The following is a 27,923-nucleotide window of genomic DNA, read 5'->3' on the forward strand; positions in this document are numbered from 1 at the left end:
GAAATTATTTTCCTCCTCGACCGGGTTTCAATCCCGCACCATCCACAGAGCTCTCACTCCACGGATTAACGCCTTTACGCTCTCGTCCGTCTACTCATATTAACAAGCTCGAGTTATGTTGCTTAAACCTAGCATCTCTCTCACGTCGGCAGTCGGCGCGTTCCTCTCGCGTCTTGCTTAGTTGGGGCAGGGAGGAGGTAACTTTGTTCGAGGCGGGGTCGCGGCGAGTCTCTCGTTTCCATGGTAGCGCGCCTATACAATGCCGAGAATTGAAATCTCTTGGCGGGAAATTCGCGAATGGTAGATAGGCAGTTTAAAACGGGTAGCGCTACAATTATAAAATACGTCGCGTTTTTAGCATTAGAAGGTTTACAAAATAATTTTAGGAATTGTACTCGTCGGAAAGTCTGAAATATAATAAAAACTAAACACATTTTTAAAGTAAGAGATATTTGATTTGTAAACCAAAAGAAATTAATACCGTAGTCTCTGGAGAGTGTATCAGGGAAACCTCTGTAACTAAGCAAGTTTATGATATTACCATCTCTGTAAGTGTTCGAATTAAATAAATAAATATTTATATTGTAAGTTAATTAAATTAACTTGCAAGTGCTTCTAGACAGACACATTTTTGAGGTTAACCATACCTGTACATTTAATTTGGGAATTTAGGTTTTGGGATTAGATAAGTTAAAGTCTAAAAACTTATTTTTTCTCTTTAAGCGCGTTACAATTTTGGACAAACAAAGACGATAATTTGATGTTTAATTTTAGTATTGGCATTCGCAATAAAATCTTTCTATTAACGTTTGATTACTCAAATAATCCTATTAATAAATTTTACGAAGCACAAGCACTTTCTAAGGTTCTTTTCACTTTTCAGTAACAAATTTTGACAATGAAAAATTATCATTTCAAGTTTAAATTTGCCTAAAAACGATAATGATAATTTATTTAATTAACTCTTAATTGGATTCTTTTCAGTTACATATTTGCCAAAGACAAAATATCGTTTCAAGTTTAAATTTACCTATAAACGTTAATGATAATTTATTTAATAACTTCTTAATTTTAACTAATAAGAGTAATCAATTACTAATCATCACTTATGATCACTAACTTTAAGAAAAAAAGTTCAATATTACTTTTATAAACGTAATAAAAATAAGCATTGTTAACATGATAATTCAAAACCTAATACTACAACTTCACAGTAATGAGTTCAGAAATAAATGTACTTGTTTCTCTCACCAGAAGGAAAACAATTATCTAGACATCAAGAAACAATATCAATATCATCATCCCATTCGTAAACGCAACAGTTATGAACCAAATTTCAAAATTTGCAAAAAAATATCTTCGAACTCACTTCCTTGCTGATTGCAGACGCTTTTCTATGCCTAGCAGCCTACCGGCGTTTCCCTATTGTAGCGTCATCTACGTACACTACTATTTTAGCAATTTGGAAGAAATAATTATTCATTGTTAACTATCTATTAAATTTAGTTTTTTAATTGTAAATTTTATGTATGAGCAAAACAGTTTAAAATTACTTTGGCATATGTATTAAAATTAGGCCGACATGATGGCGCTAAATAGAGCCTAGATCTGACTTAGATAACCAGCCTTCATTCCGACTCTCAGAGCATTCCACCCCCATTTTTCCTTATAACTACACCCCCAGTTCAAAGAATTCGATTTATATGTATAAGCGCGACTTTTTAAGAAAATTCGAAGGAACCGAAAATTAACATTAAGTTTTATGGGAGGAGGTAGGTATTTTTGCCAGATCCTTTCTTTGACCTATTGATTCAAATGACCTTAAATTGTAGTGAGACGTGTGTTTCAATGTGTTTTATTATACTGAGTAAGATTAAAGAAAGGCCAAACTGATGATATCTTCGGATCTACTGATCCAAATGTCCTGAAATTTCACCCCGAGGTGTGTTACAATCTATTCTATTACATTAAATAGGATAAATATTTGAATAAAAATGAATTTCTAATGTAAAAATTGTAAATTCAGTATTTCTAATGTGAAAATTGTAAATTCAGTATTTAATCCACAATTCAGTACTTACAACCATTTTCCAAGAAAGAAACCCAGCCCCATCCTTGTCCAAAACAGGCCTTTTAGAGAGTAATAGATTATAAAACCAAGACCTCTTGAACCAATATTCTTAGATTTGTAAACGTGCCGAGGGGCAGGTCTCGCGAAACCTGATCAGTTGAATAACACATATAATGAGAACGTTCTGCGTTCGTTACCAAATGATACTGATAAAAAATTATTGCATTAAAATGTAAGGTCTCCCTCGCAAGAAGCTTCAGAATGTCATCGAAAAAGTAGAGTACCGCTGAGAGGAAGCTTTTTTCTTCTTGGACCTGCTTGACAACTAAGTATAATTTAAAACTATATCTCAAGTAAATCCTGGTTTTTTTTACCAACAGTAACTGATATTGTGATACTTTTCCCCCACCCTTTCAGTTAGTTTCTTAACATAGTAACGTTTACTTGGTAGAAACACAAGGGCTTTTCTGAACTTTCCCATTTAGATGTGTTGTAAGCTTTATGGCCTGTAATTTGGTTTAGTTACAGGATTTTTAGTGCCATGTGTAAGCGATATGTTTAATCTTGGAAAGGGCCTGAAAGTACTAAATTTATCATTTTGACAAAACTAATTAATTTGAAAGTTTTTATCCATTTTTAGATATAATAGATAGTAGCACATCTCTCATTAAAGTTTCATTACATTTGGACCATTAGACCTAAATATATTGTGGATTGAATACTGAATTTACAATTTTGGCATTGGATATTATTTATCAACAAGAGGAAAAAAATGATACTTGAACTTCATATCACATTATTTGTGTTTTTGCTTTTGCGCTTCGAGTTGCAAAACTATTGGCCCGGCCCTTGCTGGCAGGCTGGCTGGCTGCCTTTCCGCCCTTTTTCGCGCGCGGAATTAGATTTAAGTTTATTAATAGCATTTAGAACCATACTTATGTGGCTTTGCAACGTCAACGTATTTTATTTATTTAAGAAACTATTAAGATTAGTCATGGTAAGTAATTGACTACACTTATTATAAGTTAAAACAACAGATAATTAAATAAATTATTAAGAACGCTTACAGGCAAATTTAAACTTCAAATAATAATTTTGGTTTGTCATAAATTGTATGTGAAAAGAACCTTACAAACTGCCTGGTCCAATTTATTATTAAGGGTTATTTGAGTAATCAGACGTTAATAGAACGATTTTGTTGCGAATACTAATGCTTATAATTTAATCTACAAATTATCATGTTTGTTTATAAAAAATTGTAACTGAAAATAACCGTTGAAACTGCTTTGTCGAAACTATCATTGAGTTTATCAAACCGCACTAGAAAGATTTTATTGTGAATACTAATTCAAAAATAGTTTGTATAGTATAAAACAACTGTAATTGTTTTTGTTAAAGAATTTATTTTAAGGTCAATGATTATATTAAACCAAAGTCATACTAAATTGATTTTGTTCATAATCGAAAGGATATTTGATAAGGAAAAAGAGAATATCGCCAAAAATATTTGCCGGAATCACACCAGTTCTAGCCAAAAGAGGGCGCGCAAAGCATAATATGGCCGGGGCCATCTTGTTATTGCTTTGCGCCATCTATCGGATGGTGCAAAGGTTTAGTCCGACTATTTTTTACGGCTGGGCGCGCCTTTTTCCCCCATTTTCCCCCCTGTTTTCCCGTGCGAAATTCAGAAATTTTTAAAAAGTACTCAGTATCACACTTAGGTGGCTCTGCAACGTGAAAGAATTTTATTTATTTATGAAATTATTTTCCTCCTCGACCGGGTTTCGATCCCGCACCATCCACAGAGCTCTCACTGCACGGATTGACGCCTTTGCGCTCTCGGCCGTCTAGTCATATTAACAAGCTCGAGTTATGTTGCTTAAACCTAGCATCTGTCTCACGTCGGCAGTCGGCGCGTTCCTCTCGCGTCTTGCTTAGTTGGGGCAGGGAGGAGGTAACTTTGTTCGAGGCGGCATCGCGGCGAGTCTCTCGTTTCCATGGTAGCGCGCCTATACAATGCCGAGAATTGAAATCTCTTGGCGGGAAATTCGCGAATGGTAGATAGGCAGTTTAAAACGGGTAGCGCTACAATTATAAAATACGTCGCGTTTTTAGCATTAGAAGGTTTACAAAATAATTTTAGGAATTGTACTCGTCGGAAAGTCTGAAATATAATAAAAACCATAAGCATATCAAACCACCCGTAAGCGTGAATTCACTATAAGACCACGGGTAATCACCATTGTACAAGGGCGCCAGAGAGAAATTTGAGGTTCTACGCTACCTAGAGGGAAAACGAAGCAGTTCTCTCCTTCCCGATTCCCCCTACCACCTTATAACCCGGAAATCTAAGCAGTCGTCTGCTTCTGCAATAAATGGCAGCGGTAATTAGTACCAAAAGCGCATAGATCAGAAAGTGAAGAACATTAAACCTTTCCAGCGTTTAGCAACGGTATTCGTGTAAAATGAGAAGCAAGGGGGGGACCCAAATGGGTGGTTGGTGAGCCTCGTTTTCAACTACCAATCGAATCAGAGATATATTAGGTCATCGTTAATGTCACGTGACAAGGGGAAAGTAGTTCGCGATGGTAGCGGCTCCTGGGGATAGTGGGGAATACTATTGAGAAATCGGCTGCTTAACTAGGCTTAACGGTTGTTCTTTAGCGCTCTTTCGGTTCAATCGTCGTGGAATTTTCAAGTTTCGTTAAGTTGAATTTTGATATTGTTTTTCATGCATTCTATTGCACCTTTAAGTTTTCCGTCTTTATCAATCAGGAAAAAGTCATCCTTTTCGTAGCTTTCTAAAATGTTTGCTAAATTCAAATCTGACATTTTGACAAATGTGCCGATTCCCGGCTACCTAAATGACTAGATTATATTAAGCCTTGGAATTAAACTATAGCAGACGACATGAAAATAAAGAAATAAGTGAACTATATTTTCGAGCCAACTTACGCATGTACCTTGTTTAAAACTACGCGAAAGTAACTCTCCGCCGCGGCATAAGACCAACTCTTCCCGTCGCTCTGTAAGGGGGACGGAAATCTTGAATCGACTATGGGGAACTCATTTTTCACGTTGCGGTTTAGGCTTCTCGTTCTTCACTTTCTGATTATCTATGCGCTTTTGTTAGTACGGGCTTTTAAGACTTACGTTGTTTGTTTAAGATTAGGAACAGCAAATTATCTCGAATTTTTAAAGAAAATGGGAAAAACTCTTAGTGATAAGTGTAGACAGTACAACAGGTTTCTTATGAATAGGATAAGTACAAAAGATAAACGTGTAGGTTGCCGCATGCCTTTATTACGAGAACTTCAAAATCCACATTTTAGCCCCACTAGCAGACGATAATGTTTGTTATGATTACAAGTATTAATAGAGGTAGAGCTTATAATAGGTAAGAGTAAGATATATATTAATCCTTGTATTTATTCCCAAGCTTCCGGTAGCATCCCTTGCGCGATTTGAATAAAGTTTCCTTTTTGTGCCACCAGGAAGACTTGTCTCCCGAGTTTTACCTAGACAATGCCTGTGGCTAATTTCCCGCCGATTCACGCTTACGGGTGGTATGATATGCTTATGTAAAAACTAAACACATTTTTAAAGTAAGAGATATTAGATTTGTAAACCAAAAGAAATTAATACCGTAGTCTCTCGAGAGTGTATCAGGGAAACCTCTGTAACTAAGCAAGTTTATGATATTACCATCTCTGTAAGTGTTCGAATTAAATAAATAAATATTTATATTGTAAGTTAATTAAATTAACTTGCAAGTGCTTCTAGACAGACACATTTTTGAGGTTAACCATACCTGTACATTTAATTTGGGAATTTAGGTTTTGGGATTAGATAAGCTAAAGTCTAAAAAGTTATTTTTTCTCTTTAAGCGCGTTACAATTTTGGACAAACAAAGACGATAATTTGATGTTTAATTTTAGTATTGGCATTCGCAATAAAATCTTTCTATTAACGTTTGATTACTCAAATAATCCTAATAATAAATTTTACGAAGCACAAGCACTTTCTAAGGTTCTTTTCACTTTTCAGTAACAAATTTTGACAATGAAAAATTATCATTTTAAGTTTAAATTTGCCTAAAAACGATAATGATAATTTATTTAATTAACTCTTAATTGGATTCTTTTCAGTTACATATTTGCCAAAGACAAAATATCGTTTCAAGTTTAAATTTACCTATATACGTTAATGATAATTTATTTAATAACTTCTTAATTTTAACTAATTAGAGTAATCAATTACTAATCATCACTTATGATCACTAACTTTAAGAAAAAAAGTTCAATATTATTTTTATAAACGTAATAAAAATAAGCATTGTTAACATGATAATTCAAAACCTAATACTACAACTTCACATTAAGTAATGAGTTCAGAAATAAATGTACTTGTTTCTCTCACCAGAAGGAAAACAATTATCTAGACATCAAGAAACAATATCAATATCATCATCCCATTCGTAAACGCAACAGTTATGAACCAAATTTCAAAATTTGCAAAAAAATATCTTCGAACTCACTTCCTTGCTGATTGCAGACGCTTTTCTATGCCTAGCAGCCTACCGGCGTTTCCCTATTGTAGCGTCATCTACGTACACTACTATTTTAGCAATTTGGAAGAAATAATTATTCATTGTTAACTATCTATTAAATTTAGTTTTTTAATTGTAAATTTTATGTATGAGCAAAACAGTTTAAAATTACTTTGGCATATGTATTAAAATTAGGCCGACATGATGGCGCTAAATAGAGCCTAGATCTGACTTAGATAACCAGCCTTCATTCCGACTCTCAGAGCATTCCACCCCCATTTTTCCTTATAACTACACCCCCAGTTCAAAGAATTCGATTTATATGTATAAGCGCGACTTTTTAAGAAAATTCGAAGGAACCGAAAATTAACATTAAGTTTTATGGGAGGAGGTAGGTATTTTTCCAGATCCTTTCTTTGACCTATTGATTCAAATGACCTTAAATTGTAGTGAGACGTGTGTTTCAATGTGTTTTATTATACTAAAAAGATTAAAGAAAGGCCAAACTGATGATATCTTCGGATCTACTGATCCAAATGTCCTGAAATTTCACCCCGAGGTGTGTTACAATCTATTCTATTACATTAAATAGGATAAATATTTGAATAAAAATGAATTTCTAATGTAAAAATTGTAAATTCAGTAATGTGAAAATTGTAAATTCAGTAATGTGAAAATTGTAAATTCAGTAATGTGAAAATTGTAAATTCAGTAGTTAATCCACAATTCAGTACTTACAACCATTTTCCAAGAAAGAAACCCAGCCCCATCCTTGTCCAAAACAGGCCTTTTTGAGAGTAATAGATTATAAAACCAAGACCTCTTGGACCAATATTCTTAGATTTGTAAACGTGCCGAGGGGCAGGTCTCGCGAAACCTGATCAGTTGAATAACACATATAATGAGAACGTTCTGCGTTCGTTACCATATGATACTGATAAAAAATTATTGCATTAAAATGTAAGGTCTCCCTCGCAAGAAGCTTCAGAATGTCATCGAAAAAGTAGAATACCGCTGAGAGGAAGCTTTTTTCTTCTTGGACCTGCTTGACAACTAAGTATAATTTAAAACTATATCTCAAGTAAATCCTGGTTTTTTTTACCAACAGTAACTGATATTGTGATACTTTTCCCCCACCCTTTCAGTTAGTTTCTTAACATAGTAACGTTTACTTGGTAGAAACACAAGGGCTTTTCTGAACTTTCCCATTTAGATGTGTTGTAAGCTTTATGGCCTGTAATTTGGTTTAGTTACAGGATTTTTAGTGCCATGTGTAAGCGATATGTTTAATCTTGGAAAGGGCCTGAAAGTACTAAATTTATCATTTTGACAAAACTAATTAATTTGAAAGTTTTTAACCATTTTTAGATATAATAGATAGTAGCACATCTCTCATTAAAGTTTCATTACATTTGGACCATTAGACCTAAATATATTGTGGATTGAATACTGAATTTACAATTTTGGCATTGGATATTATTTATCAACAAGAGGAAAAAAATGATACTTGAACTTCATATCACATTATTTGTGTTTTTGCTTTTGCGCTTCGAGTTGCAAAACTATTGGCCCGGCCCTTGCTGGCAGGCTGGCTGGGTGCCTTTCCGCCCTTTTTCGCGCGCGGAATTAGATTTAAGTTTATTAATAGCATTTAGAACCATACTTATGTGGCTTTGCAACGTCAACGTTTTTTATTTATTTAAGAAACTATTAAGATTAGTCATTGTAAGTAATTGACTACACTTATTATAAGTTAAAACAACAGATAATTAAATAAATTATTATGAACGCTTACAGGCAAATTTAAACTTCAAATAATAATTTTGGTTTATCAAAAATTGTATGTGAAAAGAACCTTACAAACTGCCTGGTCCAATTTATTATTAAGGGTTATTTGAGTAATCAGACGTTAATAGAACGATTTTGTTGCGAATACTAATGCTTATAATTTAATCTACAAATTATCATGTTTGTTTATAAAAAATTGTAACTGAAAATAACCGTTGAAACTGCTTTGTCGAAACTATCATTGAGTTTATCAAACCGCATTAGAAAGATTTTATTGTGAATACTAATTCAAAAATAGTTTGTATAGTATAAAACAACTGTAATTGTTTTTGTTAAAGAATTTATTTTAAGGTCAATGATTATATTAAACCAAAGTCATACTAAATTGATTTTGTTCATAATCGAAAGGATATTTGATAAGGAAAAAGAGAATACCGCCAAAAATATTTGCCGGAATCACACCAGTTCTAGCCAAAAGAGGGCGCGCAAAGCATAATATGGCCGGGGCCATCTTGTTTATTTTGTTTTTATTAGTTTTAGCGTTTTTTATTTATTTTGTTTTTATTAGTTTTAGCGTTTTATATTTATTTTGTTCCTATTCATTTTAGCGTTTTATATTTATTTTGTTCCTATTCATTTTAGCGTTTTATATTTATTTTGTTCCTATTCATTTTAGCGTTTTATATTTATTTTGTTCCTATTCATTTTAGCGTTTTATTTGTTCCTATTCATTTTAGCGTTTGAAAGAGATTTTATTTATTTGGTTTTTTCTTTACTTTAAATTGTGCAAAATTTTAAATAAATTAAAGAAATTGATTTTGAACATGCCTTTTTACAATAATAATAGATTAACTTTATCTATCATGTCAATCCACTACCTGGTTTCTCGCTACCTTACTCATTTCAGGAAGCGTAAGTAAGCTGAACATAAAGTCAGTTTGTCTAGGGGATGATTTTGTAGGAGCAAGAAAGAATTTACTATAAGAAGGCCTAAAAAGGCGTCCGGTGCGCGCGTGATTGTTGACAATCCCCCTCATGGGTGGGTGGAGGGTGGAAACGGAGGAGGGACTTAATATTTTATCTTACTCTATGTTTTCCACTATCTCTTTTACCATAAGTTTATCGTGCCTCTAAGTACACAAATATGGGTTACACTGGGCATCTTCTACAGGCTACTGTGACGTCAGAGCTCGTATAGCGCTAAGATCCGAAGAGAGAAAATTTTGAAATTTCTTTCGCGGTGCAGCCACCAAGTGGTCGAGACGATTACTAAATTGGTCTCATGAAAAGAAATCATCCAATGGAATAAGGGAGATTTTAATGTTTCATATAGGCAGGCATTGGGGGGGGGGAACGAATTTTACTTAAGCAACCCCAAAAAAAATAGAAGCGGTTTCGGTCCTGAAACATTCTAAAAGGGATAAAAGAAACACTAGGCTAGGCGGTACAATTTTGTATTGAAGTTGAGGTGATAAATGATACGGAGAGAGTATAGGGTTTCATTAAAGGGAGCCAGACAAACACTATTGCCATAGGAGTACCAGCCACTTCTCTACTTAGAGGCATGATAAACTTGTGCTTTTGCCTTTTCGTTAAGCCTTGGTTTAGTTTTAGGAACTCACGAAATCATAAGCATAGTACACTTGATTCGATGTTAAATGACTTTTTAAATGTAGTTTTAAAACTAAATCTGTGACTTCTTGGTTAGATTTAAGTGTGATTAGAATTTTAATGCTATGATTGCTGCTATTAAAAAATAATTAAAAATAAAATCATGTAATGGTTTGAAATTCTTCACAGTAAAAAAAAATTATAATTTTACAAATTTTTCTGTAATTAAAGTCATTTTATTAAACAATTTCACGCTTTATTCTTCTGTAGATAGCTCAAGATGACCTCAAACTGACCCTGAAGCTGAAGAGGTAAAATTAATTTAGGTAAGATATATTTTGGTTTTTGGGGCGAAACGTAAACTTGTGTTTTTCTCAGCTTGTTTTATAGCTTAATGTATTATCATATCTTCAATATATATTTTAAATGGAGGGTAAAAAATAAAATGAAGTGCTTTTTATCGAGTCTTCTACTAATTATATTAGTGACACATCCAGAAAATGCTTGTCAGCGCAGCAGTGAGACACTCTGCCAGGCAGTGCCACTGTACCATAAAGATTCTAGGAAAATTTGAAATATCATACTTTAGTTTATCTCTAAAGTTTCGTTGGGGGGGGGGAAGAACCGTCTTTATTTGTGGGGTCGGGTATTTCTGTATTCTTGGGGTAGGATACTTCTGAATTTGTATCTATGGGATCTTCATTTTCCTTTTTTTTAATTTATGTGCTAATTAAATAGATAACGATGCGGCTACCATTATGGCCCAGCCTTTGGGTCAACTTGTTTAGTTGTCTTTTTGTTTGTCATATGTATTTTTTATTACATTTACATTCAATTTCATATACCACATCAGTTTTTCATTTCATCTATTCCAGGTCTATTATTAATTAATTATGATTTAAATGTGTTCGTTATTTTGCTAACCAAGGTAACAGTAGGTTTTTTAACTGTCCTTTGGTCTTCTCGGAAATTCCTTTAACATAAGGTTAGAATATAATGTGCTCTGGTTTTTCATTAGGCTTATTTATTTACTTTTTTTGACATCACGACTCCCAAATATTTGGTCAATTAAGTGGATATCCATACACTATTGATAAATTTTTCTTTTGACCTGTTTTTATTTTTTGACCTGTGGTTCATCTGACAAACATTTTATTCGGTTTTTAAATGATTTTACAACTCCTATTTTTACTTTATCATTATGAACTGATCAAAATGATTTTGAATACGTAGGTTTTCGGTACATAGAGCATGAAAAATCTTCGTTATCACGTTTTATCAAGAGACAAATTGGTACAAGAGATGCTCTAAAGAATCAGTGTTTATTAGGGATAGAGGAAATTTAAATTTAGATCAAGGTGCATCAGGGATATATTTAATTTTAGAAGTAGGAATGGAGAACGGTTAGTATTTACTTCAGTCCGACTCATAGCCCAGTATAGAGCCCCTCCCTCCAACACGTAACGAAAAGTTTAAAATATCTTATTAGCTCACTTAAACTACGTTTTGATGACGTTGCTGACGGGGACGGCGAAAAATACGCAATGCTTTTTTACCTCTGTCGCTATGACCCGCCTCTTCTTTCATACCCAGAGACTTTGACGCGCGCCCAGTTTACCTTGTTCTCCATTCCTACTTCTAAAATTAAATCTATCCCTGGGTGCATTAAATTTGAACATGTGGGGAGGATTTAATGTAAAAGTAAATAGAAAAACCATTGTGAAATTTTTTTAAATCGGTATAGATTAAAACTATGCTGATGAAGGACCGCGGTCCGAAAGCTCCCAATATAATTTTATACAGTAAATTAATTTTTAATTTTAAATAATTCCATGAAGTATCAATTCCTTATTTAAATAAACCATAAGTTACAAGAATAAGTTACCTTTAACAAGAATGAGAGAATGACGGTTATTCGTTCATAAAAAATTTATTGATTTGCGTCACCATTTTGGAAGAAATACATTAAAGCATAAAGTTTCTAAGATGTACCATAAGTATGACACTTCCTATGCTTCGTAATGTTAGAAACTTACTGAGAGCTAGTTCGAGAACGATAAGCGAGAATTGTCAACACCTGGTTTTGCAGTCCATCTTCCTATTTAGTGTGTACTAAGCTTTTGACAGCCCCTTTACGGGCGTCGCATTACGAGAATCTATGACAAGCTCTCATTAACCAGTGACAAACTTATGGAACATATCTTATGAACTTATGATTAAAGTAACTATATAGATATAATAACGAGTAGAAATTTAATTTGAATTAGTTTTGGCTGTAATTTATCTGCTTATTATGGTGGAATTCTATCTTACAGAAGAGGGTGTTTATTTAAACCTCAGTATTCAAAACTTATGTCCGTCTAATGCGAAATTCGATACAAAAGGAAAGGGGCGGATAATGAATATAAAAGTATATCGTCTTTCAGATAAAACCACCCCTTTGTCTTTAATTTAAGGAGTCGGTGATGAAAATTTCCAATTATTCTCAATTTGTTATACAAGGCTCGAGCCTTTAACGGAACACACTTGGTTTATTAGCCGCCCATGGTTAAATAACCAGCTTTACCGGTTGGATTTTCTTTAAGAAGCTTGAACGCAAAATGCTTTACGTATTCAACTTAGCGCATTTTGCAATGTTTCTAATAGTATTTGTGCATGGCATTCAAGATCCTTACCAAAATCAGTAAGTTTTAATAGCAATAATATTTTTTATAAATAATTATAATTTTTATATCTTGAAGGCCAAGAATTATTGTTGAAAATGGACACTTAGTTTTTCAATCTGGTGTCAATAATGATATCAGTTTTCGACCGTATGGGTCCGGGAAAATTCTTATTAATAATCAAGATTTGCAAGATTTAGTTAAAAAAGTTAGTATACTTAAATTGTGGTTACTTTAGAATTAAAGTTAGTTATTAAACATCTCATTAACTTTAAGGCGCAATCATCAGTGACGGCTTTGGAACAATTTAGGACCATAGACGCGGTAAATTATTATTTAAGAACTTTAGTTAATCAACAATAAAAATGAGACATGGCTATGTATCTTGTAGACCGCTTTGACCAACCAGCTGGAACAATTAAAATCACGGTTGGACCAAATGGATAATGTCGTGTCCAGCTTTCGCGAACTACAAAACAAAGTCGACAACCTTACCATAACGGTTGAGTGTTTAAAATGCATTAATTGAGTCTATTTCGGTTCAAGACTACATTATTCAATTATGAACAGGTTTCGATAATCGCTGGAAGTGGCAGAAGAGGCTGGAGTTTAAGCAGATTAACACGAAAAGTAGGGTTTAAACAAACTTGATCTAAGAAAGGATTACTTAAAAGTATTAAACTCGCTTTAAAGGTTGTGGATATTAATAGAAATCTAAGCCGCATTGCACAGGTATGGACTAGTGAATATTTTGGCTACGGCAATTAGTTTTTAAAACCTCGCAATTCATATGGATAGCTCCTAAATCGAGACGAGTGTTCCAGTAATCCTTGTCAAAACGGGGGAAGTTGTTTTGACAATTATAACGGTTTCACTTGTCAGTGCACTGATGCTTGGCAAGGAAGCACTTGTTCGGTAGACGTGGACGAATGTTCTCTTTATCGAGGAACTAAATTAGGATGCCAAAATGGTGGTACTTGCGTCAATAAACCAGGAGGATACGAGTAATTAAACACATTATTTTTCAAATGGTAAGGGTAAAGGTTAAACGATTGATTTTCTAAAGGTGTCTCTGCACACCGAATTTCCACGGATTTGATTGCAACACCAAACACGATGACTGCAGTAAACCCTCCGAAGATAATCATGACCTGTGCCAAAATGGACATTGCATTAGCTACCAGCGTACCCGTGCAAATGAAGTAACATAATTGCATAAAATAAAACAATTTATGTTTATGCGAAAGTTTATCCCGACCGTAATTTTAGCCTAGTTACAAATGTGTCTGCGATCCAGGATGGACAATTAACAATCGTACTGGAGCATGCGACACTGATATCAACGAGTGTGATCCTAATGGGCCCCCTCACTGTTCCGTCAACCCTAGGGTTTCTTGTTTCAATACTAGAGGAGGATTTCACTGCGGTCATTGCCCACCAGGTTACGAAGGCAATGGACAAAGTTGTTACGATATAAACGAGTGTATGAATAATAACGGTGGCTGTTCCTTAATGCCATATGTTACCTGCGAGAATACAGTGGGTTCATTCAGATGTGGACGGTGCCCACCAGGTAATTGCTTAACTAATTCTTTGTTATGAAAGTCTTTCCTTAACTGATATTTTTGGAATTAGGCTACATTGGAGATGGTAGAAACTGCGTACCAGGAGTGTGTAGTCTTAGAAATGGTGATTGCCACCCATTAGCTACTTGCGTTGAGAATAATGGTACTCGTCGCTCATGGTTAGTTAATTAGGTTTTGATGTTAATCAGCAAGAAATTTTGACTTTACAGCTGTGTACGCTGGATATCGAGAGTGTAGGTGTCCAGCCGGCTATAATGGAGATGGAATTGGTCCTAATGGTTGCCAGCAGATGCAGCCGGGACAATTAGGTACTGCCTGTGATAGTAACCCATGCGTACACGGATCGTGTATAGTAAGTAAAATTTCTAAAATGGTTTGAACATTTTGTCAAAAAACTCTTCCGCCAGCCTCAAGCCAACAGTTTTTCGTGCATTTGCTACTCTGGCTTTACCGGCTCTTTGTGCGCGACAGTGGCGAGTCTTTGCTCGAGTAATCCGTGCAAAAATGGGGGAACTTGCACAGATGTTCAGGGAAGTTACACTTGTTACTGCCTTTCAAGTTGGCAAGGTCCAACTTGCGAACAAGAAGTTCAGAGTGAGTTGACACATATTCCCCGTAAATTGATTATACGTCGTTAATTTAAATAAATTAATTTTAAGATTGTGGAGGTACTTTTGTTGCCGAAACTGGCGCCATAAGATATCCAATAAATACAGAGCATTATCCCCACAATACTGATTGCACATGGACCATTAGTACCACAATTCCTGGAAAGGTTTGTAACTTCATGAGGTATTCCTTTCGGACTGAATATCGCACAGTTTTTATGATAGATCCTATCTCTTCACTTCACTTACATACAAGCGGAACCATCACCAGATTGTCGATTCGATTTTATACAAATTAACGACGGTGATAGCCAGTCTTCGCCGATACTTGGCAATCGTCTCTGTGGATCGGTTCAAGATAAAATTTTAAAAAGCACACATGGGACAGTTTACTTATGGTTCCATTCAGACGCAACTATGAACTCTGACGGCTTTGAAATGACGTGGAACACAACGGACCCCGTTTGTGGTGGCAATGTTACAGCTCCTTTCGGTACAATTTCTTCTCCAGGTTACCCAGGACAGTACCCGAACAACAGGGATTGTTTCTGGTATTTACAAGTATTACCCGGAAAGAGAATACAACTGCAATTCAGTCACCTGGCCATAGAATCACATGATAATTGCTCCTTCGATTTTGTTCGAGTAAGTAAAGCGAGATATTTAACTGAATATTCAAGCAAGATCCTTACTCCCTGAGATATTAACAATAGGTCTATGATGGAGCTAACCTTCGTAGCGGAATACTAGACAGTTATTGTACCTCTACCGTACCTGAACCTTTGACTACGTCGGGAAGCCACGCCATAATACACTTCCACTCGGATCAATCTAAGAGCGATAAAGGATTTAATTTAGTTTATTCGTCAGTGCCAGGTTAGTATCCTCAATATGCAAATATAATGTAGCGTGAAATATTCCACAAGTAATTGTAATTTGTTCGCGAAAAAGGTATTCCCGGATGCGGAGGAATTTTGACTGCAGATCGCGGAGTTGTTGTATCGCCAAACTTCCCTAACCGCTATTTAATAGACATGAATTGCGAATGGCTTATTAGGGTTCACCCCGAGGACAAAATCGAATTGACTTTTGAATCATTCCATTTGGAACGCCATTCTAATTGTAAATGGGACTATATAGAAGTTAGTATAGTATTTCCAGAGACCATAATGAATCCAGTTACAATCAATTCTAACCTTCAACTGATTATTAGGTTCGAGATGGAAAAGATGAGAATGCTGAACTGAAAGGACGCTTCTGCGGTAGGACAATACCTCCTAAAATTATTTCAAAGGGAAATAATCTGTGGTTGAAGTTTAAGTCCGACTCTTCTTTCACTTATGATGGTTTCAAATTAAATTACATAACAAGTAAGCAAAAACCATTACAGATATCTGAACAGAGCTAATTCATTAAATTTTAGCTTGCGGAGGTCATTACTCTTCACCAACTGGTTTAATTCAATCACCGTACTTTCCGGATAACTATCCTCGATCGAGAGTTTGTACTTATGACATTCAAATTCCCGTTGGAAGATTAATTCATCTAGAGTTTCTGCACTTTGACATTGAAGAAGACCCCGACTGTCACTACGATTGTCTAGAAGTTTACGATAACGGCTCACCAAATGGCACCTTACTAGGACAATTGAGCGGAAATTACATACCCGAACCCATAACGTCTACCTACAATCACCTTTTGGTGGTGTTTAGAACCGATAACTCTCAACAATTTACAGGTTTTCAAGCCAATTACTCGGGAATCGAGATTGGTAAGATTATAAACCGATGTTTCTTGACTCGAGTTAATTTTTTTTAATTTTTTAGGATGTGGGGGAGTTTTAACCGAAAGAAATGGCGTCATATCTACACCGAGTCATCCGACCAACTATCCGCACGGAACAGTCTGTAATTGGCTAATTCGTGCCCCTGAAGGCTACGTTGTTCAGCTATCCTTCAATTTCTTCGATATTGAATTTAGTGAGAATTGCACCTTTGATTATGTTGAGATTAAAGATTCTGATTACCATCAGTTAGGAAGGTTGGTTAGTCCAAGGATTCGTGTCTTTGTCGTGCATAGTTAACTATTTGACATTTTGACACAGATATTGTGGGACACGCAAGCCGCCAAGTTTGACATCCTTTGATCGGGAGCTTTATGTCAAATTCTCAGCCGATGATTCAGTTAGTCGCGATGGCTTTTTGGCAAGTTATCTTATGCAAGATTATAGCCGCAGTAAGGTTCTTGGACAAGTTCACCAGTGAGTTGGACTAATTGCTTCATCTAATCAGATTGTGGCGGGAACTACAAGAGGGAGTACGGCATCATTAAGTCACCAGGGTATCCAAACCATTATCCTCACAATAGTGAATGCATATGGACAATTGAAGTACCGACCGGAAGACAAATAAGGCTTAATTTCACCGCATTTTCCATAGAAAGCCATTCTAATTGTCGATTCGATAGTTTAGAAATCAGGTTAGTGTCCCAGTGTATTTACTCTTTAGGATAAGTAGTAAAATATGGTTTCCTAATTTACAGGAACGGTTTGACAGGCAGCGCACCTTTGATTAAGACATTTTGTGGGAACACCATTACGCCTAATCCAATCATATCCCATCATCATCAATTGTATCTGAAATTCACTACCGACTCGAGCTCGACGGCAATGGGCTTCCAAATTATTTACGATTCAGCCTCAACTGGTTCGTCAATGGTGTCTTTAGCATTTTCGTCATTTAAATCACAAGTTGTATATTAAAACGTAGGATGCGGGGGTGTTTTGACGGCCGAATCTGGAACGATTCAGTCACCGAGTTACCCGTCTCCATACTCAAATAACGCTGAATGTCAATGGGTCATCAGAGTAGCCAAGGGTTCCAGAATCACTTTGGTTGTGGTCGATCTAGACATTGAACCAAATTCAGATTGCGAATGGGATTTCATAAGAGTGAGTTAATTGTAAAATGACAAAAAGTGTTAGACATTCACTTTTTGATAGGTTCACGATGGCAATGACGATCAAGCGTTAGCCTTGACCCCCAAACTTTGTAACACTCGGCAAAATCCCGGAACTATCGTTTCCTCCCAAAATGTCCTTTATATTGTTTTTCGAACGGATGCTAGCGTCAGTGGGCGTGGTTTCAATTTGGCATACCACGCAAGTAAGATTATTATCATTATAGCGTTCAAAACATGAAGATTTACGCTTAAGTATCGAATGTTTTCCCTTAGACTGTAACAATATTTTAAGCGGAATACGTGGCGTTATCGAAAGCCCGAATTTTCCGAGTTTCTATCCACATAATTATAATTGTACTTGGGAGATTAACGCGCTTGAAGGAAACAACATATCCATCGCCTTTTCAACATTAATGCTTGAAAATGATACCGACTGTCAGTTTGATCGAATAGAGGTAATTACTGGTTGAAGTTAATTAGATAAATAGATTAACTCTAAAATGTTAACTTTCACGTAGCTTCTTCAACAATTACCCACCCCAAGATCAAGTTCGGGACCACCTCCATCGCCTCAGTCGGTTGCCAAGTTTTGTGGTACCCCAAATACGCTCCCATTCCTTCTGATTAACTCCTCGAAAGTTATCGTTCGCTTTGTTAGTGACGAATCCCAATCGCAACGTGGTTTTAGGTTAGAATACGCTGTTCGGGGCTGCGTCGGTGAATTCCGAAAACAACAAGGCTCTATTACGTCACCCAATTACCCTAACGGCTATTCACCTCTCATGAGATGCGAATGGCATATAATCACCGAACCGGGATCCATTATCCATTTGTCCATTATCGACATGGATATCGAGGGTTCACAAGGCTGCATTTTCGACACCTTAAAGGTGTATGATGGTTTAGACGATAAAGCCAATAAGCTACACGATTTTTGTCATAAGGGAGATCACATGCAAACTACTTTGAATGGAAATAAAATGATGCTCCGATTCCATAGTGATTACACCATAACCGGGAGAGGATTTAAAGTCAATTATTACGCTTCAAATGGTACTTAAGGACCGCTGCTGTAGAATGAACAAGTAAAGAGATCTATGATGATTATTATAGTTAATATTGTCCAATAGGTGTTCGTAAGTAGAATGTGGACAAAATATCATCAAAGATCATACTTGTTCATTTTAATTAATAACTCCTACATGTAATTCTAATCAATTTCCAGAGTGCGAATTCTTCTACCGCCGAGTTAATCAGGGCACAATTGTCACGAAAAATTACCCCAATAACTATCCAAATGGTACAATATGCACATACTGGATTTCGGTTCCTGAAAATCATTTAGTCGAAATAAATTTTCATGATTTCGATATACCTAGCGATCCAGGATGCGTCAAAAATTATGTCATGGTAAATATTGTTTAAGATTCTACGAAGAATAACAATTTACCAGCCTTTGCCTTCTTAGATAAATGAGGGAAATAGGTGGGATATGAATCGAAAAACAATATTCAAACATTGCGGTTCTTCTTTGCCAGCAAATTACACTCCAGTTATATCAAAAGTTTCCAGTGTACAAGTGTTGATATTTACTAGCGAGAATAAGACTGGTAGAGGCTTTAAAGCTACCTTCAAAGCGGGTAAGGGTTTTATTTTTTATTTTATAAAATATAGCTTTACTAAGTTTGAAACCATTGTGGTCAAGCTTGCGGAGCCCAAATTGAAGTCAATGGTTATGGTTACCTGACGTCACCAAATTATCCTCATGGCTCTGTCAACCATTACAACTGTAGTTGGGTTTTAACCGCTCCCGAAGGAGAACGCGTCAGTCTAACATTAACAGAAATGGTTATTCACAATTCGGAAAACTGTTCGACCTCTTACATGGACGTTCGAGATGGGCATACTCAAGATGCCTCTCTGATTGGGCGATACTGTGGACATGCCATACCCGCGCCTTTCATATCGCGTGGAAATAACCTTTTCATTTCTCTTCATAACTATGGTTTATTTAAAGCCGCGTATACCAACGCGATTAACTGTATGTCGATTTAGTCCGAGCAATCAACTTCAAAATTTCCGATATCTTAAATAAACATTTTCTTGAAAGCTTGTGGTGCTAGGCTAACGGCACCAGAGGGTGTATTCTACAGTCCGTCCTACCCAGCAAACTATCCACCAAGTAGTAGTTGCATTTGGGTTATTAACTCCGCACCTGGGAATAAGATTGAGCTCTCATTTACGTAAGTACTTTTTTAACCTTAGTTTAATCTTTCTCTGACTTGGACCTCATCTTCTTAGGCTATTCATGTTGGAAGAAAATGAAAATTGTAATACAGACTACTTAGAAGTTCACGAAAATGGCCCTGATGGGCGATCATTAGGCCGTTACTGCGGGAATGACATTCCTGTCAACATTAGCGCCGTTAATAAATTATGGATCAAGTTTAGATCAGACGATTCGGGAAGTGGGGTGGGATTTCAAGCGAATTACGTGACAAGTACGTTAGCCCAGGTTCTAAACTTATTAATCATTTTGACCAATTGTTGTTGAAAATATTTCCTACAGTTCATGGCATCGCTTTAACTGGTAATGTCGGCGAAGTAGCTTCACCGATGTTTCCACTGAAAAACTACTTAAGTGGAACCTACACTTGGACTATTACCGTCGACGTTACTCTCTACGTATCACTAGAGTTCTTAACTTTCGAAGTAGATGGGTCTGGGGAAAGCTACGAACATTGCAATTCCTATATAGAGGTTGGTCTAACAAGTAAATAGTCCTCATCAGTAATCAATTGTATCCTGGTAACCGCAGGTTTTTGACGGTGAGGATGATAGAATGGTACCTTTACGCGAAAGTCTGTGCGGAATTATCCTACCAGACTCAATTGTCTCTTCGACCAATGTCGTAACTTTGAAGTACAAAACCATTGGTTACAAAAGATCACGGTGGCATTTAAGATGGACAGGCGTGAATTCTACTTTCATAGCTACACCACCACCTCCCACTTTAACTCCAGGTAAGATTATTAAAAACAATGATCAGTACTTGTATTTAATTATTCATCCATTTAGGTGGGACAAGTTGCGGAACCCTAAGGTTCTTAAATAGGTCTTCTAACGCTACAGAGACTTCACCAGGTTATCCCACTTACTACCCTGCGAACTTAAACTGTACTTGGATATTCATCGCTCCACTCGGCAGGAAAATTGACATGGTACTTAATGTCAGTTTAAATCAACAATCTATTGGTGCTTGCTACGACGCTATTAACGTTTATGATGGTAATTTTTAATGACAGTAATTTCGAACGGTTATTTAGATTCAGTTATTACTTTTAAGCCATATCACCCGGAACTGGATGGTATAGAAGTGGCATAAATGATTATTGCAGACGAGAGCAGAGGCTTAACGTTACATCTGCTTTTCAAACCGGTACTAGAATTAAGAAGGTGACGTTTACTTCGGGAAACCTGGCGTCACGTCGATATTTCTACGGCTTATCCATTTACGCCTATGATGGTGTGTCTAAGTTTAATTTTTCCATAAGATTCCCTACTTAGGTCTGTCTGTTCTCACTTCCAGAATGTGGTGGAATTCTAACGGGTTCCAACAAGTACTTGGACCACTCACTCGCAGCGCGACGAAACGGTACCGAACCTTGCCAGTGGTTGATTCAAGTCAGACGTGGAAGGACAATTAGAATCACATTTGAAATATTCAACATACCATCTGACTTAGTGTCCTGTTCACCAAGATACTTGCATGTAATATATAAATTAATGAAATGACATGTCGTAAAAATATATAAGTCATTATTTTAGCTAAGAAACGGAGGTCATCCAGACTCACCTAACCTGGGAGCCGGAAAATTCTGTGGTGGAAACCTACCACCAGTTCTTGAATCTTCTTCGAATAAAGTGCACATTACTTTGCAGGCAACGGGGGGCAACCTGGCATCACCAGTAAATGAATAGTTATTTATTTTCATTGAGAAGACATTAATTGGCTAAATTCTGCAGATGTTCAAACTAAAATATGAAGAAATATCGTTGGGTTGTGGAGGACAAATTCACTTGAACCAAGACAAACTGAAAGAAACAGTTAGTTCCCCGAATTACCCAAATGACCCTCCTCATGACGTGCAATGCGAATGGGTCGTATTTTCGCCACCGGGTACAGCAATACGACTGGATGTAGAGAACTTATCTTTCGAAAGCGGAAAGTATGATATTATAGAAACACCAATGATACTATCAAACTACATTTTCGTATTTCTTCAGGTGCAGTCCTTACAACAACGAAAATTCAACCAATTATCTGGAAGCCTACGACGGTGGTACAATGAATGCTCACCAACTAAAACGCATTTGCAACCATGAATCACAATCAAGTCTCCACGCGACTGGCAACGTCATGTTGCTTAGATTCGTTTCGAGTCAGGATGTGGCTCACGCTCATTTCACGGCCAATGTTACCATCGCAGAATGTGGTGGAATTAAACTCAGCCCTCACTCCATATCAAGCCCTAATTTTCCAAAGAGCTACGGAAATAAAATACGAGACTGCGAATGGATTATAAAAAGTCCACACCAAAATCTCGGAATTATCGGTAATTTTACCAGTTTCGATTTGCCCGATAATACGGATTGTTCCAGAAGTGATTACGTCGAGGTACGCGACACAACGGCATCTGGAGAGTTAATTGGACGCTACTGCGGGCAGATGAACGGAAGTCGAGTGTCCAATTTTAGCTCATTAGTCTCTCAGATTTACATCAAGTTTCATACAAATGGCAACTCAAGCCGGATAGGATTTTCACTTAAATTCATCTACCAAATAAGTAATAGCCCGGAATAATAATTACTTTCTGCAGATTTTGATACGTTTGTTGTATTCAAAATCAGTTTGCGGGCAACAAATTCAGGGCGGTTCAGGCGTCATTAAGAGTCCACGATTCCCGCAACCCTATCCTAAAGCTCAAACATGTCGCTTTTCATTCTATGTGGATCGTGGAAGGAGAATAAAGTTAACCTTCGACAACTTTAACCTGCCCAGAGATCAAATTACGGGAAACTGCACACAGTACATAAAAGCAAGTGTTTTCCTAATTTACACTCATCCAAGACAAGTTTATAAACTCCCAAATTAAAATTTTCTAGATCGTAAGGGGCGCACTCTATCGAAATCAGTCAGATATTCCGTTATGTGGGAATGAAATTGACACGATAGAGTCTTTTGGTAACAATCTATTCCTAATTTTAATTACAACTACGGGACTGGGTCCTGGAGAAGGATTTCAAGCTACTTACACCACAAATCTCGACCCCAGTAATGTTTTTGCATAGCCCATTTCTCTCCAATGAGTTCTTGACCAATGACTTTATTAATTTAGTTTGCGACGACACTATCAGAGGACGTGAGGGTTTCGTCGCATCCTATGCACTTCAGCCAAGAGAAGCATATAATGGTGACACTCAATGCAATCACGATATAGACGCTAGTAGCGAAGAACCTCAGGAAAATGTTACACTCGCCCTGAAAGTACTGGACTATTCTAACGGAAACGATACCAATTGCAACGTCACTATGCTAGTGATACAATCCCGCAGTACGATCAATTTCAAAATCTTTCATATACCAACAGAATTATATTAATCTTATATCAGATCACCAAAGATACGAAACTTGTGATATGCCAAAAACCGAGATCTTACTCGCCGGTTCACGAGCAAGTGTCAGAGGTTTTACTCGTTTTTATGGGGATCTAAGATACAATATCAGCTATAAAACCTACGGTACAATAATTATGACACTTAACTCGTAATGAACATTAAGCATTACTAATGGTAACATCTTGCAGACTGCGGAGGATTTTTCAGACCCCCAGTGATTCTAACTTCTCCGAATTTCCCGGCTAGCTATCCCAATAACAGCCGATGCGTTTGGATTATAAGCAGTGGCAATGATGAACAACTTGAAGTATACATTCTAAAATGAATTTATTACCAACAATACTTTTAATACTTAATAGTTTACGAAACTTCTATTGTTGGTAGTCTTTATGATAAAGCGAATTTATTCTAAAATCTCGCCACTTTTAGATAACATTCAGTGGACCACCTAGGTTGGGTGGAAGTTGTCAAAACGCCAATTTAACTATTCGCGATGGATATCGAGGATATGAGTCCCCTAGTGTAGCGAGGTTCTGCGCGGAATTAACTTCACCGCCGTTAACGTTCACCTCAAAAACTGGTTCTGTTGAAGTTATTCTTAGTTCAGACGGCAGTGTCACATCCGATATTGGATTTAACGCGTCAATTGTTGTCAAATCGAATAGCAATATCTGCGGTGGAACATTTGTCCGCAGCAGGGGGGAATTTTCTTCGCCAAATTATCCTCATATTTACCCCAATAATACTCAATGCGAGTGGTTAATATCTTTGAGTAGCTCCTACAGGGTGAATATCTCTTTTACGGGGCGTTTTGACATCGAGAATACCACCAATTGCGTTAAGGATTCCCTAATGGTATACAATATAGTAGTAAATTAAAACGTAAGGTTATATTTTCTTTTGAAATTTTTGCGTAGATAGAAGAAAACCGGGCTGATAATTCAAGTGCTGATAAAAGCTGGCATACAATTGAAAGGATATGCGGTCACCAAACACGACACTCCATTTTAAGCACTACCAACGAGATACGAGTCACTTTTACGAGCGACGCTAACGTAATGGGCGATGGATTCCATTTGATGTACCAAGCAGGTTTGTGAGATATTAAAAGGACCGATGGAAAGCCAGCCGTAACGATTTACAACCTGAATAGTTTGTGGCGCGACTTACACCGATTCTAGCGGGACAATAACATCTCCAGGCTATCCGGATATGTACGACAATTCAATGGAGTGCCGATATTTGATTGGTTCGAGCAGTAACGACTATATCACGTTTCAGTTTGATACACAAACATTTGATATTGAACGTAAGATTTCAACGTCTTCATAATTGAAACCAGTTCTGGCTGAAACACCTTATCAATTTTAGAGCACCCAACTTGCTTATACGACAGCGTGAAAATATACATAGGAAATAACACTAACGTAACGCCCAGAGTATATTGCGGATTAGAGAGCGAGGACAGAGAAACTGCCATAAGAAACCAGGGTCCGTTATTGATTGTTTTCCAAACAGACGACAGCGTACCTCGTCGAGGGTTCATGGCAACGTATAAAATATCAAGTAATTTAATGTTGCATAACATTATAATGGAACTTAGCCTAAGATATCTTTGGCTTCCTAAGATTGTGGTGGCAACTTGACCAGCATGAGTGGTGTACTCACATCACCTTATTACCCAAGCACCTACACCAAAAATTTGGACTGTAACTGGCAAATTACCGTTCCACCCGAATACGACATCGAGTTTCGCGTTCTTGACATCGAGTTAGAAGGTTCCGGAAGATACTGCACCGATTTCTTAAGAGTTTCAAATGGAAATTCTTCAGGTGCCTCGGACGTTATTGACTCCTACTGTGACAATAACGTTAAGAAGGTGGCAAAATCATGGAGTAACCAAATGAGGGTGACTTTCCATTCGGATTACAGCTTGCAATATAGTGGATTCAAAGCAATATACAGAGCTACTCGCCGTAAGAATTGGCATGATTATGATATACCTTTAATAAAGAGTTTCCGCTGATCGTCATTAAAGGTTGCGGCGGTAATATGCACAGCGAGGCTGGTACCATTTATTCCCCGGATTATAATCAAGACGGTCGTTACGATGAGAATGTCGATTGCATTTGGAGAATCACGGGTAGGGAAGGTAAGGTCATCAAAATCAGCTTCGAAACATTTCAAGTGATACAGATACCTGACGTGAACAATACCACGCCTTGCGCGGCTGATTACCTTGAGGTATCATTTTACTCTAAGTCTTAATTTTCAAGACCTTTTCATATGAAAACCAAATACCTTATAGTTAAGAGATGGAATAGGTTTGAGCTCACCGATAGTTGGGCGCTACTGTGGCACAACGAATCCTGGTGACATCAAGATTTCCTCGAACATGTTATGGGTCCATTTCCATTCAGATATGTCCAATGATAAACTTTCCGGGTTCCGAATGTCCTATACTTCCGAAGATCGTAAGTTTCAGAAAGGTATTCAGTTCGTTTCGAATTTTTTGGTAACTTTCTCTCTATGAATAGCTCTTTGCGGTGGCTTGCTCAACATTAGCGACACAGTGAACACTTTAACCACACCAAACTACCCTTTGCCACATCCTCCAAATATTCGTTGTCGTTGGGAGTTTGTGTCTACCGAGAGGTACATTGAAAGAATGGAAATTTCCATCAACCACTTCGACGTTCCCTGCGATGACGCGTACTTGGACGTATTCATCGGTAGACGGGTAGGCGATTTTTTTAAATTCAAGAAGAGTTCCATATAGAAACAGTGCAAGTAATCATATGAATACATTCCACCTCAGGTTCAAAATAGTTACTCGCCACGTACCCCTTACCACTACCGCTATTGTGGACAGCATTACTTCTTAGTAACTCACGCCGCCAGAAGCTTGGTTTTAGTATTTCACGCAGGAAGTTCAACTAATAGAGTGGGCTTTTCAATGACGTATAAACGTTCAAGTGAGTGAATATTATACTGTTCTCGATATTGGCTTGGCCTCATTTCAGATTGTTTTCCTTCAGATTGTAGTAGGCATTACACAGAACCTTATGGTGAAATTTACAGTCCAGAAAGGAGATTCCGTTCCGGTCATCGGGAATGCAAGTCAGTAATTAGCGCCTCCCCTGGGCGGACAATCTCACTGTATTTCGTAGATTTTTATATGAGATCTTCAGCCTCGGATTGCACCACCCTGTCTTTGAAGGTAATTTATTTTTGTATTGTATTACTTTATGAAAATTCTAAATCTAATTGAACCATAAACAGATTAGGGATGGTTCCAACGAATCTGCGCCATTGCTAAACGAAATATGCAATGGAAATTCAAACCCTATGCCTGTATTTACAAGTGGACCTGACGCTTTCATACATTACACTGAGACCAACACAAACGGGAAATACTTTATCATCTACACCACAACGAGTCAAGGTATAGTTGAACAGTATTATCTGATTAAAGTATTCTCTGCAAAACACTAAACTTTGAGGAGGGGGTCGTAGGTCAAGGTTGCGGAGGTATTTTGCGCGGGTATTCGGGTGTTTTCTACAGCCCTTTCTATCCGATGCCGGTTAATCGTACTGAATCTTGCGTTTGGAATATATTCGTCCTCTCTAGTCACACAATGGAATTACACTTCGAAGATTTTAGATTGACTTCGGAACGTGGTTGCGAATCAAACTATGTGGAGGTCTACAACGGAAAAGTTGAAAATGATAACGGATTAATTTCAAGATTTTGCGGAAATGTGAGTTGGGCGATGTCGTAATTATGATAAAGTATTTAAGCTTACAGGCTTATATAACATTACATTATCTCAGGATAATCCTGCAACAGTACTTTCCTTGACCAATGAAGTTCTGGTAAAAATGGTTACAAACTCAAACAATACCGACCGTGGTTTCAAGATATCCTATAGGATGAACAATTTCGGTAACATTTACTAATTTGCAAGTAATTCTCGTTTTTTAAAACGTTGGTTAATTAAAAATAGCTTACAACAAACCATCCGAAATTGATGTTAATACGGCCGAACCTTACACTGTCCCAACTCGTGGAGCCGACTTGGATCTGGACTAAATAGGTCACAGTCGAACATCCTCATTTTTGAACCCATGTGGCATTGTAGTGTGTCATAAATTAAACTTTATGTTAAAACTATCAGTCGTTCTTACTTCGCCAATTAAACTTGCCCAAAATTAGATACATTTTTTAAAGGTTTTCATTGCAATACGGCCTACCGAAAATAGGTATACTTAACTGCAGATCTAAGAAACTGCGTGATAGAAGAAATGTAAAAGAGAAACCACCGTTTTAACGGCGATTAAAATTAATTTCAATCGCTAAAGCTTCTTACAACGGGAGCTACCCTTTTTTAAGTCCAATTAACTACA

The 27,923-nt window shown here is 36.8% G+C and overlaps 1 protein-coding gene and 1 long non-coding RNA gene across 2 annotated transcripts; one reads left to right on the top strand and one right to left on the bottom strand.

The window, feature by feature from the left end:
- Window positions 1-6,398: 6,398 nt before the first annotated feature.
- On the bottom strand, window positions 6,399-8,277 carry LOC149712054 (uncharacterized). The gene is made up of 2 exons (XR_016377730.1): window positions 7,359-8,277; window positions 6,399-6,688 (listed from the first exon to the last, which is right to left on the bottom strand). It is a non-coding gene; the product is annotated as an uncharacterized LOC149712054 (long non-coding RNA).
- On the top strand, window positions 6,685-27,671 carry LOC149712055 (cubilin-like). The gene is made up of 61 exons (XM_089860610.1): window positions 6,685-7,011; window positions 7,071-7,179; window positions 10,290-10,345; window positions 12,476-12,702; window positions 12,761-12,890; window positions 12,959-13,006; window positions 13,074-13,184; window positions 13,253-13,312; window positions 13,376-13,414; window positions 13,481-13,686; window positions 13,749-13,884; window positions 13,952-14,255; window positions 14,318-14,410; window positions 14,478-14,620; window positions 14,676-14,862; window positions 14,928-15,043; window positions 15,102-15,521; window positions 15,590-15,752; window positions 15,828-16,018; window positions 16,090-16,246; window positions 16,300-16,647; window positions 16,703-16,916; window positions 16,981-17,111; window positions 17,168-17,354; window positions 17,418-17,581; window positions 17,645-17,826; window positions 17,878-18,040; window positions 18,111-18,292; window positions 18,356-18,890; window positions 19,063-19,247; window positions 19,306-19,477; window positions 19,543-19,878; window positions 19,948-20,080; window positions 20,139-20,338; window positions 20,407-20,597; window positions 20,656-20,860; window positions 20,916-21,125; window positions 21,184-21,363; window positions 21,427-21,608; window positions 21,666-21,806; window positions 21,864-22,066; window positions 22,125-22,684; window positions 22,749-22,936; window positions 23,004-23,172; window positions 23,237-23,452; window positions 23,511-23,639; window positions 23,705-23,823; window positions 23,946-24,371; window positions 24,434-24,608; window positions 24,670-24,825; window positions 24,888-25,082; window positions 25,145-25,492; window positions 25,555-25,760; window positions 25,825-25,990; window positions 26,054-26,256; window positions 26,335-26,491; window positions 26,555-26,736; window positions 26,799-26,961; window positions 27,033-27,277; window positions 27,351-27,462; window positions 27,524-27,671. The coding sequence occupies exons 4-61, from the start codon at window positions 12,620-12,622 to the stop codon at window positions 27,607-27,609; spliced, it is 11,232 nt and encodes a 3,743-aa protein (XP_089716736.1). The 5' UTR covers window positions 6,685-7,011; window positions 7,071-7,179; window positions 10,290-10,345; window positions 12,476-12,619; the 3' UTR covers window positions 27,610-27,671.
- Window positions 27,672-27,923: the final 252 nt, after the last annotated feature.

The sequence above is a fragment of the Phalangium opilio genome, unplaced genomic scaffold, assembly GCF_054372755.1.
Source record: "Phalangium opilio isolate 3A_F unplaced genomic scaffold, DU_Popi_V2 ptg000011l_1, whole genome shotgun sequence".
NCBI lineage: Eukaryota > Metazoa > Arthropoda > Arachnida > Opiliones > Phalangiidae > Phalangium > Phalangium opilio.